Here is a 16,158-nt window from a genome sequence, read left to right as displayed (position 1 = left end):
GTATGACTGTTTTCTTTTACATTCTCAGATCTTGGGCCAGTTGTTCTGCTGTGGCCACGGAGTGCACAGCAAGGGTACAAACATGGCCTTGTAAAGTTCACCTTTATACTCTCCTTATCCTGGGGCTACTGTGTGCAAGCATAAGCCAAAGCAGGCTAAAGGCTGATGTAAGTTATGTTGTTTGCCAATGGCCCCAATGAGCTGAGACAGCTGGAGAATGATAGGGGTGCAGGGAAACTCTGGTTACTACTACATGCCAGTAGGTGCTGCCATCCCACCTTTCCCCTTCCCAAAGGGTGCCCCAGTACTGGCCTCTGCTACTGTGTGTAGGATGTTTGGACTTGGGGAATTTGTTTAAGGTTAATTCTTGTGGTGATAAACATGGATTTAATGATACTCTTGCAAATGATGATAGAAAAATAATGGATATGAAAAAGGTGTAGGGTCTTCCTCCTTCGCTTTCAGCCAAAACCACAACAGGGACTGGGCTTTTCAAAAGATAAGTAGAAATTGTTCCATGATTGCAGTAGGCTTTGGATCAGGCTCCAAGTGCCATGGCTGGGCACTGAGGCTTGTGCTCCTATGTCACTTGAGCATTAAGACACCAAATACCTGTATTAAGCCTGCCCCTTTCAGAGATAGATTCCCCTTTCTACAATGAGCTAGAGGATGCAGTGATCACATCTGAAAATCTTTTCAACACAGTCTTTGATAACCTATCAAGGGATACCCAGGCTACACCACGCATTCTGGAGCAATGTTAGCTGAAAAAAGGAAGGTATTTAGCAAAGTTACCCCAGTGTGCTTATTTATTAGTGAGTGTGAGGGAATGAGGGTTTCCAATGCACTTTAAATAAGTCTGTTCACTTTATTTTTTGAGAAATGAAATTCCTTTCTAGTCCAAATATTGCAAATGGATCATATTAATACACTTGCTCCTTCAAATGCAGAACATTGAAGCTGACACTGGACTTCAACTATTGAAATGTGGTTAGTTCTTAGTACATTTGTAACTGTGGCGCTCATTAGCGCAGGAACAGCAGTAGTGTTCTGATATGCAAAATGTGTATAAAGTGGCATATGGACTGAAGCATGGCCCGTGGTTGCAAGGGCTGGGTTCTATTTCCACAGCTCCCACTGAACTGTTGTCAGCCCCAGGGCAAGTCGCTGCATGGCTCTAATTTCCGGTCAGTGAACGTACCTTCCTTTGTAAAGCACAGAGGTCTATGGATTTAAAAAGTGCTTTATAATTACAGTTGTCAACAAGGTAATACAGTCGGCCTCATGTAGCCTTTTAAAACCTTTTTCCTTGTGGCTTAATCACTCCCTGGGGGCAGTCAAGTTTTATGTAATTTTCTTTTCTCTCTACAGCTTCTGTTGGTGTCCGATGGATGATAGGCGTGACTGAAATTAACAAGGGTTCTACCTACGGCAACAATGACAACAAGCAGAAACAAATGTAATATCTCCAGAGACTGCTTCAATACCGAGGGAACAAATGCAGCTTCTGAAAACTCTTTACTTGCACATCATGCTCTTTCAAGTGAGAGGGGGAGCGTACCTGAATTTGTGCTCCCATTTTGTTTCCTTGGGGCTGGGGCTAGATTTCAGACGTGCATCTCACCTCTTCAGAACAGGTTGGCCTTTGTTTATTGGTTTTCATATGAAGTGTCTTATATTTGGAAGAAAAAACATCTAGTGGGATATTATAGGTCCACATGGGAATTAACAGTTGGCTGTGGGGGGATACAAGTTTTTCTCAACATGCTGTATGGAATGGATCATAAATGGAAATTTTGTATGTCTAGATCATGTTATCAGTTTAATGACGATAATCTGTTTCAATATACTTTGCTCAATTAGAGAAATATCAAATTGAACCAGGCCCCCTAAAGAAAATAGGTTTCAGTTGAGCTATTCCAATGAGATCCACTCAGTCCCTGCACCCATTAGCTTGAATTGGACTGAGTATGTGGGTCTGTCCCTCCAGCTCACACTGCAAGATTGGGGTCTTTGTGATGTAACTGGTGGTAGAATTTGGCCCAGTGAATTTTGAACATGGGTCTGGTGTTTAGACATGACAAACATACCTAGTACATCACCATTCCTTACAATTACTAAGCAGTTTTGGATTAGCTTCAGAGCACTGATGTATGCAATGATTAGACTGAATACTGTTTACATTTTGGGAGAGGTAATAAGATTATTTTAGCTTACAAAATACTTATATGTATGGGCCTTCAGACAGTGGTAGGAAAGAAAGGCAGCTGTATGTCCGTCGTCAAAACAAAGTTAGGGAATCATTTGCTTTTGTCTCTTCTGAGAAATAACTACACTTAGTCTCAGAGGGTGCAGCTTAAGACCACTTGAAGCTAAATGATTTCCTTAGATGATGTTTTCTGGGCATGCCTTCCATTTTAGAGCCCTATGGAGTTGATCTAGTTTCCAGTGACAAAACCTTACTGAGGGTAGTGATTCCAGGCCCTTGCTTTTTGGAAAAAAATTTCTGTCCTTCCTTCATTAAGCTAGGCTTGCTTTTATATCCTAGCTCTGCTGCCCTTGGGCCATCTTGGTTTTTAAACATCATAACCTGTGGAAATTTCCTGATTAAAAAGTTTCTTTGCAACCCATGAAGGCCACTATTCTGTTTTTCTCCTAGATTTGGGCATAGTGCATTTCACCAAGCCACAACTCCTATCTGTACTAGACAGTGACATTTACTGTTGGGACCCCCCCCCCCCCCCCAAGGGCTTTCTGAAGGGAATTTGGGGAAAGCCTCTCAAGCAATTTTATTTGTACCAGATGGTGAAAGCATGCAGTGGGATACTCAAAAGAAACAAGGCTAACAATGCAAAGAACTCCATGAATGAGGTATTTGCTGTTCAGTAGTTCAAATGTTACTTTTAAGAGAGAAATATTTCTAACTTAATGAAAGTGGGGTTAGTGCTACTTTTTTTTAGCGGAGGGGCAGTTGCAGGGAATGGGTTTGAAACTCATGGCCATTAGAAAAATGTGGCATCTGAAGGAAGGAATCGGAATGTCTGAGGCAGATTAATTTTGCTCACTTTACTGGTATATAATGGCTGAGACATCAGGATTTCATGCCCACACAGCCTTAAAGAGCTCTGAATAGCAGTGAGTTTTAAAAGACCTTGTCCCTATACTAAGGACAGGGCCTATGCTTGCATTTCTGCCAGGCTCACACCATTCAGTGAAACGAAGGCGAACTTTGGGTGTACAAAGATCCCATAACTGCAGGCTTCCTTAGGCCTTTTCTACATCTAAAATCGAGTAACCGCTGTGGCTATGCTGAGGAGAATAGAGGCTGCTGGCATGCTTTTGCCATAGTACAGTACTGGGGCAGAGAAGGATAACAGTACTAACCAGAACACTCCACCATGAGAGACACCCAGCCCAATACAGTACTGTGCAGAGACTCACAACCACCCCCTCATAATGCTGCACAGCCCTTCCTGTCATTTTGAAAGTGAGGGCAGCAAGGGGAAACTCTGTTCACACCATCTTACTGGAGCACAAAGTAGGGGGAGGGCCTCACTGCTGAACAGCAAATAGGTATTAGGTCAGAGGCACGCAGCCCTGATATTTATTTTAATATTATAATGAAAAAATGTTTAATTGTGGAGTGTTTGTTTTAGTACATATCAATTATTCTGCGAGTAGATTAGACTAAAGCACTTAAATCTGTCTCTTTCATTCCATGCACTCCCAGGAGTCCCACTGATTTTAACTGGGAGTTTTGAATGCACAAGGACTGTACGGCTGGACCTTCCAAAGAACTACTTAAATTTAAGCGATTATCATACCTCTTGTGGCTTTGCTGGAATGCCTGTAAAAGGTACTTGCCAAAAAAATGACATTGTCAGACATCAGTGTTTACTTCCCTCCCCTGAGCAACTGTATGTTTGTTTTACAATGGCCTTAATAAAAGTAGTCTTAAGTTTGTTTATACAAAAAAATAAAGAGTTAAAGTGCAAAACTTGTCTTTGAAATGCAGGGAATTTTTAATGCAGCTGATACCAAACACACACTGAGGGTTGCTTAACATTTTCCTTCCCAATCTGTTGCAGATATGGAGTGAAGGCTGTTAAAGTGAAGCAAAATAAAATGTTTTTGTTGTGTGTTTCTCAAAGCACCTCTCTGAGCTTCAGGTGGATACTGTGCCTTTAGATACTGTCCCATTGCTTGTAAGTAGTATCCATTTCTATGGTGAAGTCTGCGGTGCTCTTAACCCGTCAGCGACAACACTCTGAAAGTCTGATGTTTCAGTCCAGCAGCACTGGCCTGTTTAAAAAAGTATATTTGATTGGCTAACGTGGAGGGTTTTTTCATTAGGTTATACAACTGGCTTTTCTGTTCTAAAGAGCAGAGTAAAGAATGTAAAACTCTACCTCCTGTATCATACTCAAGGAAGCAGAACAGCCAGTCGGTAAACTTTCCACAGCCTGTGTTGTGGAGAAATGTTTCAAAACTGTTAGGAAAGCCTTTGAGGTTCTCTTTCAGGTGGCAGCTCCACTACAGCTGTTGACTACTTTCAGAACTTCCACCTTCCACAGATGCAGCAGCCTTGTAAAACATCCACTCTCTATGTAGGGTGCTAGTGCATCTGGACATGTTTCTAACAAAGCTGGCTCTCTTTCCTTGTTTATATGCACTCTTGCCTGATTAATGCCCTGGGTCTGCAGAAAAATATTCTCTTGTCTTAAGTCATTGTGCTCTCTTTCTTTAAAAATTAATCACCTCATAGTTCTAGTTATGCAGCACCACCGAAGCTCAAATCCTTTGAGTCTATTGGAAGTATCTGGCTCAACACTAACACAGATTAATTTGAAAAGTATTTCTTGCTAGCAGTCCTAAGTATGTTCTGAAGTTCAATGCAAACTAGGAATTGGTGGCTGTTATTCCTGTAGGCCTTGCTTGGTGTACCCTATCTATGCAGAAGGGAAATTTAGATGACAGGGAATCAAAAATTAGGTGATCAATGACATTTCAGGTTCAGATTAGAGACTTTTGCATGCACCACGAAGTAAGATCATCACCTCTGTGATTTATTCCAAAAGCTCTAGTATTTTTTCCTCTCTGCAGATGCTGTGTACTTCCAAAAATGCATTGGCCATATTGTCCAGTGGTTACAGCTTTGTTCAATTCATACTTCCTTGACAAACAGCCTGAGTGGTAAAAACGTTCAGAACTCTTACCAGTGCTTGCATATTGATGAACTCAACAGGCATTTGTAATTTATCCAGAAGAACTCACTGGCACAGACAGACAGCTGTTTTCAGAATAATTTCAGTCCAAGCTTTGTTGCCTTCAGATGCTTCAGAGTGGATGTTTTATCCCAGAATGTCTTGGGGTTGTTATACATATTTGTATCTTCAACAATGAAGAGAGAACCACACAAAAAACTTCCTAAAATAAACCATTTATTGAGAAAAACTTTTTCTGTAATTTCATTAATCAGCCTTTTGCATAACAAATCTGAAGCTGGGCAAAAAAACAGAGTAAAAGTTCACAGTCAGTGCACTCAAATAGGAGATTTAAAAAACAAGGTCCAGAACGCCTGATAACACTACAACTTTTTTCGAACCTAGAAAGTCCAAAAATACTACATATTAACATTACAGTTCTCACTTAAATGAGAAACAAACATTTAAAGAAAGAAGAACAAAAAGGTAATGGTCCATATACAGTAGTAATGGCACTTTCACTGAAACATGCAGCTTCTTTAAACTTGCGGACACTGGCACATGAGCAACATGTGCCAAGTAAAACATACAGGAGCAGCAGTAAAAGTGACGCTTGTCACTTGTGCAGTCTTCAGTCATGGTAAGTTTAAATTTTATACTGTTTCTTAGCACAGTCTTTATGTAAATATTACATACAGTAGTGATTAGCAGATACTTCGCCAGAGTACAAGAGGCCACATATTGAGTAACTTCATTCTTCATCTGTGCAAACCTGTGAAAGGAGGACACAAGACACTAAGTCACAATTAAAGAGAGTCTAATTTGTACAGATTGCAGTAAAGAAATCAGGTCACCTCTTCCTCCCACACACCAAGTGGATAGTGTTTAACTCCCTCTTTTCATAACACTCAGTGACAATATTATGATACAAGCTAATGTCTCTATATGCTATCCCTACCCATCAAAAACCTTCCCATGAATAGAAGTGCTTTCTGCTGACATGACTGATCCAATTTCATTAGTCTAAATCTGATAAGACAAATGGTCGTCTTGTAGCATGCCTGGCTCTAGAGAGTAACACCAAGGGAAAGCTGCCAGAGTGTGTATATTGACTGCAAACTTTAAGTGAATTCGAACAACAGTGGCTGAGGAGGATAGATGGCCTACTTTGTTTTTCTGATTTAATATACAATTTAAAATGTATTAATAAAAAGATATTTAAATAATGACAAAAGTTAAGGTTGGAACACTTATATAAATTTTATATGAACCAAACAAAATCTACATCCCCCTGAACAACAAAGTCTTTGAAATGGACAGGGAAAACCAATACCAACCCCAACCACTAGAAAAAAACAAAACTAGAAAGTAGTCATTAAATAAAACTTAAACCCTGTCATAAATAGTTCTCTGGCATAAAAAAATTAAATTGCTAGGGAATGGACTGTCAAGTCATTGTAAATGTACTCGCTAAAGTTTAGGTATGACTCTCATTAACAGGACAGCTGGTACTACCACTAAATTCACTAGGTGTTTTTAAAATTTAAAGATCCATGTCAAGGTTGCTTTAATCTGTGTTTAAGTTAGTAACAGCCCTTCAAACTCAATGAAGAATGTGTACTATAAGATGTACAGAGACACCACTGCAAGTCTGCTGCAGCCACACTCCTTTAAGAAAGTATGTACCAACTATCAGAGGAGTAGACGTGTTAGTCTGGATCTGTAAAAAGCAACAGTGAGTCCTGTGGCACCTTAAAGACTAACAGATGTACTGGAGCATGAGCTTTCATGGCTGTACCAACCTAAATTATTAGTTATGAAGATAACTGAAAATCTTTTCATTCAGATATGTGATAGTGCCTGCAAATCATGTGTGTTTTAAAATGTCTTACTTTGTCGTGTTCTGATAGTGAAAATGTTAAGCCAATACTAGGCAGGAGACAATGCCCTCCAGTTGTAAATTCATTGAATGCATGTACATCTCTCTCATTCCTATCTGCTATGATCCTGGCACGAAATCAGCTTGACAAACCTTGACAAATGGATGATCAAGGAGCTGGCTAGCTGTCCATCTCATCTTTGGATCACTTTCCAGGCAGTGAGAAAGGAAGTCTTTTCCTTCTGGGCTTACCCTTTCAGGGATAGGAGGCTTATGACCCATCCCCACTTTATACATGATCTGAAAGTTGTGCTCATATTCATGCCAGGGTCTCTGCAACAAATAATATAATGGCTGAATGCAAGGTTTGGTAAGTGGGTCTGTGAGCCCATAGTGATGGTCTTAATGATCGCAGGACGTAGTTGAATGATGACACACACCCCAAAAATTACACAAGAGGAAGAGAAAATGCTATGGTCAAGAAGTTATTAAACATTTAGATCCAATAACAGAAATATATCCCTTGCTCTAGGTCCACAAACAAATGACTGTTCCATCCCCCAAATGTCAATGTATCATAGAATCATAGGACTAGAAGGAGATTATTTAATCCAGTCCCCTGCACTCATGGCAGAACTAAGTATTATCTAGACCATGCCTGACAGATGTGTGTCTAACCTGCTCTTAAAAATCTCCAATGATGGAGATTCCACAACCTCCCTGCAACACCATGGCAGTCTTAGTCATTCGAAATAAAAACGTATGCAAGTTTGCAAACTTGATTTTTCTTTAGGGGATGCCAGCTAATAAATGAATATCCATTTTATGCTGTTCAATGGGGAAGATTGCACCAGCCTCTTTTATAAATGGCTGAGCCTATATTATAGAGCATTCTGAAGCAGTCTGGTATGTGAAATGTTCTTACCTTGCCAGTAACCATCTCTATTACAACACAGCCCAGACTCCAGATGTCTGCTGCACGGCCATGCCCTTCTCCTTTAGCTCTAGTAATTACCTCAGGTGCCATGTATGCTTTGAAACAACACATAGGGTGGCGTCAATTTATACAACAGAAGGAACAGAATGTACCTAAATAAAGTGATTAAACTGAGCCATCAAATGCTTTTCAATACAGCTGCAGTCAATTACCACTGGTTATTCCTTTCTCTTCTAGGATATCATTTACTGGCTTCTTGAGTTCTCTGAAATAGTCCTAGCATAAATGTTTTTCATCTTTAAGTATAATAGTTAACAGGGCTGAAACAGTACATATTTTTCAGTTCTTTTCCTTTGCTTTAAAAAAAAATTCAACACCAATGCAAAAGAACCCTATGCCATTTCTATAAGGGGTCAGAAGAAGGTACCTTCTTAAATAGAAAAAAGGGGCCACTCCTATGAAATGTAGTTACACACTCTTCCTGTGCAGGTGCAGTCTTATTTCTATAGAATTCTGTAACCAAGTCCTCCCTCAGTGGGATTTCACACACAGGACTGGGCCCATATTCAATACACTGACCCAAATTCAGCACTGATATAATTGGGACTTTCACAGAGTTGCAGCTACTTACCCCTGGTCTTAATTTAGGCTATCGTGTTTAGTCATAACAGGGATGCAAAAAAAAATCTATGTGGCAGGAATAGAAAGTATGGCAAAGATGATTTGATGGTTATCTAGTCAAAGAGAAGAGTACACCTCTGTCCACTTTCCATTGACTATGCATGAGTTTTCAGAAGCTATATACTACTATTGTTCCGTTTTAACTGATTGATAGAGTATATATAGCGAGGAAGGCCCAAAGTATAGCACAACAAACAAAAGTTTAAGTTGCCCCAGGCACTCCCTCCTCGATAAGGTCACACCAAGCTCCACTCAAATTTGTCCCCAGCACGGTCTTTCCACAGAAGGTTTCACTAGTCAGAGCAAAACATGTTCATAACACTTTAGCACACTCTTCCTCACCTGCAGTCCCCAGAGTACTGTTCACTTCTCCAGGCATTGTCTGTGTGTTGTTCTTTAATTTTACTGAGCAACCAAAGTCTCCCAGCTTAATCAGTCCTGATGAGGTAAGGAAGATATTGGCTCCTGGGAAGTGCAAACAAAACAAAACAAAAAAATTAGAAGTTGTTAAATTTCTGCTTAATTGCAAGGTCGGGACATCTCACCATAGTGTGCTAAGACAAACAGCATACAGAAAGTGACAAATGTGGTGTTTGGCAGTACTCCAGAGACGATGCATTCTTAGCACAAACTGGCCTTTTGCTGGGCAGCTTCTGTAAGACTAGGCATACCGATGAAGTCCACAGAGCACGTCAGTATGATCCAAGAATTAAATTTCATGACAAAGCAAAACAGTGTCCAGGAGGCTAGGTGGCCCATTGGGTTAAGTCATCAGTCTTACAAATGTTGGAGACCTGTGTTCTTGTGCCATTTTAGGGCACACGGAATCTGGGGAGTTACATTCTAATCTCACCGCAAAATCTGCCTGTATTGGCAGGCCCTAGACTATCAGTCAGGAATGAGATGCAGTGGTGCAGCTGTGTAGGGAAGCCCAGAATGGTCATGTCTACTCAATTTTTTATAAACATTATGAAAAATTCAAACATGTTTTAAAAGTGTTCATTCTCTTCTGAACAAGATCTTGGGTGCTGACAAGAATGAAACCACCCTCCTAGGAATTCAGGAGCCCTGGTCCATTATAGTCAACGTAAGTGCAGAATTCCTTTTGGCAAAGGAAAGAATGCTCTGCTCCTTGCACATTTCACAAAATCACATTCACACTCTGTCCTTAGGTGTGAGCTACTTTTAGTGGGATTTTTAAGATTTTAACTGATCTAACCCTACTTTTAAGAAGCCTCTGTCATGGTTAATGGATTCAAAATTGCCCTCCATTAAGAATGTGAAGGAAATTAACACTGTAATGCTACCTTTGAAATAGTTACCAGCTTGCCAAAATGAGAGCTGCGTAACTGGCAAGCTGCCAGGTGCTCTGTTAAGTGAGAGCTCAAACTGGTATGATGGGTTCCCTTGCAAGTAAGGGCTCATACATGCTCATCATGGCATCCCTTACTGTCATCATTGGCTCAGTTCAAGTTAGCTAGATAGGACACTGCAGTATAATGGAACCCTACCATCTAAAGCAGGTGGATCCCAATTCACCACTATGGCCAGCCTGGCTAATGGAGCTTACACCACTGCATCATCATCAGGGCTGTACCAAATTCCCAGCCATGAAAAATATGCCACGGATTGTGATATCAGTCCTTCCCCCTGAAATCTAGCTTCTCCTGTGCACCAGGCTCCAGCTGCTAGTCCCAGCAGGGCTGGGGAGGGACAGGACTTCCTCTTCCCCTGCACGACCACCCCGAGAGGGGAGGGGGAAATCATACCCACCTCCGGATACTTCCTCCGGCTGCCAGAAGCTCCACAGCACAGAAGTGAAGGTGGCAATCGCACGAAGCCCACACAAGTGCTTTGTGTCCCCCCTCCTCTCCAGGATTACAACACCCTAAAATTTCAGATGTAAACATCTGAAACCATGAAACTATTTTTAAAATCTTATGACCATGAAATTGACCACAATGGACCATGAAGTTGGTAGGGCCCTAGTGATCAGGGTTAGTGGAGTTTTGTACCACTATCTGCTAGCCCACTCCTGATACAGTCCCTTTTCCATAGCCAGAGACGTTGCTTATTTGTAGGAGGTGACTACTGTGCCACCACCCCCTTCCATAGGTGAAGATTCCCACTATGTGGAGTGGAAGAGTTCTCCAGGAGGAATCACCGGTCATCTTAAATTCACTGTGCTTCATCTAAGAGCTGAAAGGGAACTTGGTGGACTGGAGAACCTGGCCCTTGTTAACCAGCATTCGTCTTCATTTCAATATCATGCCAATCCATATGCTTAAAGCAAACAAGTATAGAAGCAGCTGCACACTATGCAAGTCATGCAAAATCTTGAGTAACAGTGAGTGATCACAATGAAGCTCTCGGGTTGGTGGTGGGTCTCTCAGCAGAGATGCTGAAACCTTAATGCTGTAACTTTAGTGGTGACTTTTCTTGATGGAAAATGAGTGGCACACATGGATCAACAAAATGGCTCCCTGCAAATGGTATATCCCGACATTGTCTCAGGTTTATCCACTCTCACTAGCCTTCTATCCACATCACACACAGGTATTTTTGTGCTCATCTAGGTACTATGTCCTCCCACCAGTTCCCCACTTTTGCTCTGCGTTGCACAACGGGCAGTGCAGGACCCTTTGTCTCCTGTACCTATCAAATATTCTCCAACCTCCAGTTAGTGGATTTTTAGCTCTTCCACAAAGAAACCCAAGAAACCAGAAAGGAAATGTAAGTAGTCCTGAAAATGCTCAGTTTATGGAAAGGCAGTGCAGTCCCATGACGTTGGGACTCTCCTCACAGCGGGTTCCTTGACAGCTATCAAAGCATTTAGAAACAAAGTTTAGATATTATTTAAGATAAAGGAGGCAGAGAAGTTATATGCTTAATAACACTAAAAGGAAAAAATGAGTTGCATGAATAAATTCCATTTATAGGCTTCTTCTGATTATCAACAGAATCTGTACCTTTTGGGAAAGAATGGTAACTTACCCTACAGTAACTGTGTTTTTTAGTGATGTGTCATCTACATATATTGTCCTCTGTCTGCACGTGCCCCTTGCGCTTGAGATTGTAGTTTTCTGGCTAGCTGTATCCACTGGGGCCAGGTCTGTGCCCTGAATGTTCTTGTACCATCCCCCCACCAGAGGACATTAAGGGCAGGGCAGGGCCAACCATCCCTCAGTTCCTTTGCCAATACATAATTCAGGTGTTACCATGTCCATAGTAGCACGGAAGGAGCATAGGTCATGAAAAATGTGGACAACACATCTCAAAGAATCACAGTTACTTTAAGTTACCGTTTCTTTTTTTAGGGACTTGCCCATATGTATTCCACTTCTGATGACTCTCAGCAGTGACCTGATGTGTAGGAGGTGGGTACTTGGAGTCTACCCAGTGACTGTAAGACAGCTCTGCCAAAACAAGCATGATGCCCCTACAAAGGAATAGTATTCTATAAATGTATGTTATTGGTGCCAAGGTAGTTGCCCTTCAAATTTCAGAGATGGCTACACTTCTCAAAGAAGCCCCAGAGGCTGCCTGTTGTAGTAGAAAAAGAGTCTGAGATATAAGGCCTTGTATCAGAGGCCTGAACTAAAGTAGTGGTCAAAACTTTGCTGATATAAAGCAAAGTCAGGCTGTGAACAAGAGGCAAGCCCTGCTCACAGAATCTAGCAAGAACAGGGCTGTCGGTGCAGAAACATACGTTCCTGAGAAGTGCTAGACACAACACTCAGGCAAACATATTGCAGAAGGGTAGTACAGTAACTCTTCACTTAAAGTCGTCCTGGTTAATGTTGTTTCATTGCTGATCAATTAGAGAACATGCTCATTTAAAGTTGTGCAATGCTCCCTTCTAATGTTGTCTGGCAGCCGCCTGCTTTGTCCACTGCTTGCAGAAAGAGCAGCTCGTTGCAGCTGGCTGGTGGGGGCTTGGAACTAAGGTGGACCGACAGCCCCCCTATCAGCTCCTCACTCCCCTAAGTTCCCTGTGCAGCAGTTGCCCAGCAGGCTACCAATTGCAGGCAGTTCAGCTGTCCCTCCCTCCACTGCCATATCCTGCTCCTGCCCTCTGCCTTGAAGCTGCTCCCCAACACTCCTGCTTGCTGTGCACGGGGGGCGAAGAGAAGAGCTAATGTCAGGGAGTCCCCTTCCCCCATCTTCCACAGAGCAAGGGGGACACACGACAGGGCTCAGAGAGAGAGAGAGAGAGAGAGAGAGTACCAGATTGATACACACACATTCCCCAAAGAGAAAAAGAACACATTGACCTCTCTTAAAGATAAGCTCAGGATGATGGATAGAGGTGTTGTGATCAAATCAACATGTACACGGTAATGGGTGGTAACAACCCATGTCAGAGGGGCAATATGTAACTTGTTTGTATTGCTGTATAAAATGAAACATCAAAGGAAGCATCTCTGCCTTCCCTAGTGGACAGTCCCGCCACTAACTGAGCCAGTCCATTGGCACAAGCACATATGTGTCGGCAACAAACCTGAGCAAGTTCCTTCGCTGGAAACTGAGTCTGTGGATTTATTGTGCAGTTCAATAAAGTCTGCTCTCTCTGCTATCTACACAGAGCTGGGGCAGCATAGAGAGTGAACACACACACACACACGCAACCAAACATCTATCAACACCTATGTTCTAGTCAAATGAGCTCTGACCTGACTAGGGTTGCCAACTTTATAGTCGCACAAAACTGAACACCTTTTTTCTGTCCCTTGCCTTGCCCTTCCTCCAAGACCCCACCCCTTCTCCGAGGTCCCGACCCCTGCTCACTCCATCCCCCTACCCTCAGTCACTTGTTCTCCCCACCCTCACTCACTCACTCATTTTCAGTGGGCTGGTTCAGAGAGTTGGGGTGCAGGAAGGGGTGCGGGCTCCACGGTGGGGCTAGACATAAGGGGTTTGGAGCGCAGGAGGGGGCTCCGGGCTGGGACAGGGGGTTGGGGAGTGTGAAGATCTGGCTGGGGATGCAGGCTCTGGGGATGAGGGGCTTGGTAGTAGGAGGGTGCTCCAGGCTGGGGCTGAGTGGTTCGGAGTGCGGGTGAGGGATCAGGGTTGGGGCAGGGTGTGCGGGGTGTGAGGGCTCTGGCTGGGGGTGCAGGCTCTGGGGTGGGGCTAGGAGTTCAGGATGGTGCTCTGGGCTGGGATCAAAGGGAGAGGGATCAGGACTGGCGGGGGGTGGAGAGAGCTCTGGCTGGGGGTGCAGGCTCTGGGGTGGTGCTGGGGATGAGGGGTTTGGGGTGAAGGAAGGTGCTCCGGGCTGGTGCTTACCTCAAACAGCTCCCAGAAGCAGTGGCATGTCCCCACTCCAGCTCCTATACAGAGACGTGGCCAGGCGGCTCTGTGTGCTGCCCCGTCCACAGGTGTTGCCCCTGCAGCTCCCATTGGTTGTAGTCCCCGGCCAATGGGAGCTACAGAACCGACACCTGGGGTGGGGACAGCGTGCGGAGCCCCCTGGTTACTCCTACGCCTAGGAGCTGGAGTGGGGACATGCTGCTGCTTCCAGAAGTTGCGTGGAGCTAAGGCAGGCAGGGAGCCTGCCTTAGCCTCACTGTGTCCCCGACCAGACTTTTAAGGGCCAGAGTCCCCTTCTGACCAGGTGTTCCGGTTGAAAACCAGACACCTAGCAACCCCAGACCTGATTGGGATAGAGTCTACCCCTAGGTAGCTGTTAACATAATTTAATACCACAGAAGACCCATTTAGAAAGCCTTTGGGATGATATTGCTTGGCCCACCCTTTACATTACCCTATCTGCTAAAGCAACAAACAGTCTAGGGGATACTCAGAATGTTTTGGTTCTATCGAGGTACAAGCAGAGGGCTCTGAGTACCTCCAAGGTGTGAAGTCTAGTTTCCCCCAATTGGTGTGTGGTTTAGGGAAGAACACAGGGAAGTGGCTTATCTGGTTTAGATGAAAGTCTGAGATCACCTTAGGTAAAAAAAAAAAATTTGGATGGGGCGTCCTTGTGGAAGACAGTGTCTGTCATGACTGCCTGCTTCTCCCCTACCATTTGAGCTGATGTGATTGCTAGTAAAAAGCCTGTTTTTACTCAAAGATGGTATCAAGAGCATGATGCTAAAGTGGACCTATCAATACCTAGCTAAAACTACATTGAGATCTGAGGAAGAAGGGAGCTCCTGTACTGGAGGAAAAACATGAATTAGGCCCTTGAGGAACCTACCTACTGTTGAGTGTGAGACTCTCAGGTGGCCCTGGACTGTAATATGATGGGCTGAAACTGCTGCGAGGTGCACTCTGATATAAACAACAGATAATCCAGAGTTCTTGAAAAATAACAAATAGTCCAGAACACAGAGGATCAGATTCTCCAAAGGAGAGAGGTGCTGCAGCATTGCCTAAATAGAAATGTTTTGCACTTAGCTGCATACATCAGTCTTGCGCAGACTTTTCTGCTTTGTGTTACAGATAGGGCCCTGATACCATTTGTCAGTTCTCTTGGATGTAAGTGGAATTAATTATGGTGTCTGCCATAGATGTTGTGCTGGCTCCACAGGATTGCTCTGATTGCTTTAGCCAACCTCTCCAGCATGAAAGAGCGAAGAATTCGAGAAAGCTTATAGGACTTCACCTGTACAATCTCCACAGGGATTTCCAGAGCATCTGCCATCCTACGCAGAAAGTCCTCAAAAGCTTTATAATTGCCAGGATACAAGGAAGTACAGGAGCCACAGCTTCATCAGGCAATGAAGAAAAGACAGCAGCTGGGATGAGTTCTGCTATCTGTTGATGTTCATCAGATAGTGGTGGTTGCTGCTGAGGCTCAATGTGAGGCCCTGGGGGCTGATGATGATGTTACACAATAAGGGATCTTACTGGAGACTAGGCCCTGCCCTGAAAAAAAGCTGTTGAGCAGAGTCTCCTTGTTGGGTGTAACCACCATGGGGTCCAATATGGCCAGGGTTGGGAGCCACAGGAGGAAGGTGAAAAGGGTGTGTGTGTGTGTGGGGGGGGGGGGTGGAATACCAAGAGGACTGTCTTTCTATAGATCCCCTTTGCCTGTGATAGTTAATGGGACCTATCATCTCTATCAGATGTGTATGAGTTTTAAGCAGACTAAGATCTTCGGGAGTATCCAGGACAGGCTCCTCTACCCTTCTTGTCAGCTTCAAAGGAGTGCTCCTGAGTGCTAGTGAAGTTTTTCTAGGTGTCCCTTGGTGTGCTATAAGGAGTTCCCTCATCTGTGCCCCAGAAACACTCAGTACCAATATCAATCCAGCAGTCAGTTCAGAGGGGTACCCTCGCTCCAGATATTAACAGTGGTGACTCAGGAAACACTGATACCATAAGGTCACTTGGTATTGTGACTCTCTGTGCCAAGAAAGTCAGTACCATGAGCACTGGAAACAGACAGCACTAGAGTGGGAGGTGCCAAAGAGGTTGATACGAAAAATGTTGGTTCCAGCACCAGAAGTCCCAGC

At 43.5% G+C, this 16,158-nt stretch overlaps 2 protein-coding genes across 11 annotated transcripts in view; one reads left to right on the top strand and one right to left on the bottom strand.

The window, feature by feature from the left end:
- AGPAT4 (1-acylglycerol-3-phosphate O-acyltransferase 4) overlaps nt 1-3,872 on the top strand; it is a 139,606-nt gene extending 135,734 nt beyond the window's left edge. For 2 of the 3 annotated variants that reach the window (XM_032793207.2, XM_032793206.2), the window contains one exon: nt 1,372-1,623. In XM_032793207.2, the coding sequence (XP_032649098.1) occupies nt 1,372-1,463 (92 nt within the window). In that variant the 3' untranslated portion in view covers nt 1,464-1,623. Of the gene's footprint in view, nt 1-1,371 lie in introns of all 3 variants that reach the window. The other variant, XM_032793204.2, reaches the window with a different exon arrangement.
- A 1,552-nt stretch (nt 3,873-5,424) lies between these two features.
- MAP3K4 (mitogen-activated protein kinase kinase kinase 4) overlaps nt 5,425-16,158 on the bottom strand; it is a 174,216-nt gene continuing 163,482 nt past the window's right edge. For 6 of the 8 annotated variants that reach the window (XM_032793198.2, XM_032793201.2, XM_032793199.2 and 3 more), the window contains 4 exons: nt 9,044-9,166; nt 8,009-8,115; nt 7,237-7,416; nt 5,425-5,976 (listed from right to left, as the gene is read on the bottom strand). In XM_032793198.2, the coding sequence (XP_032649089.1) occupies nt 5,956-5,976; nt 7,237-7,416; nt 8,009-8,115; nt 9,044-9,166 (431 nt within the window). In that variant the 3' untranslated portion in view covers nt 5,425-5,955. Of the gene's footprint in view, nt 5,977-7,236; nt 7,417-8,008; nt 8,173-9,043; nt 9,167-16,158 lie in introns of those variants that run through there. The other 2 variants (XM_075064088.1, XR_012655570.1) reach the window with 2 other exon arrangements.

Source organism: Chelonoidis abingdonii, chromosome 3 (genome assembly GCF_003597395.2).
Source record: "Chelonoidis abingdonii isolate Lonesome George chromosome 3, CheloAbing_2.0, whole genome shotgun sequence".
NCBI classification, from domain to species: domain Eukaryota; kingdom Metazoa; phylum Chordata; order Testudines; family Testudinidae; genus Chelonoidis; species Chelonoidis abingdonii.
This window is presented reverse-complemented; position numbering and strand designations above follow the sequence as displayed.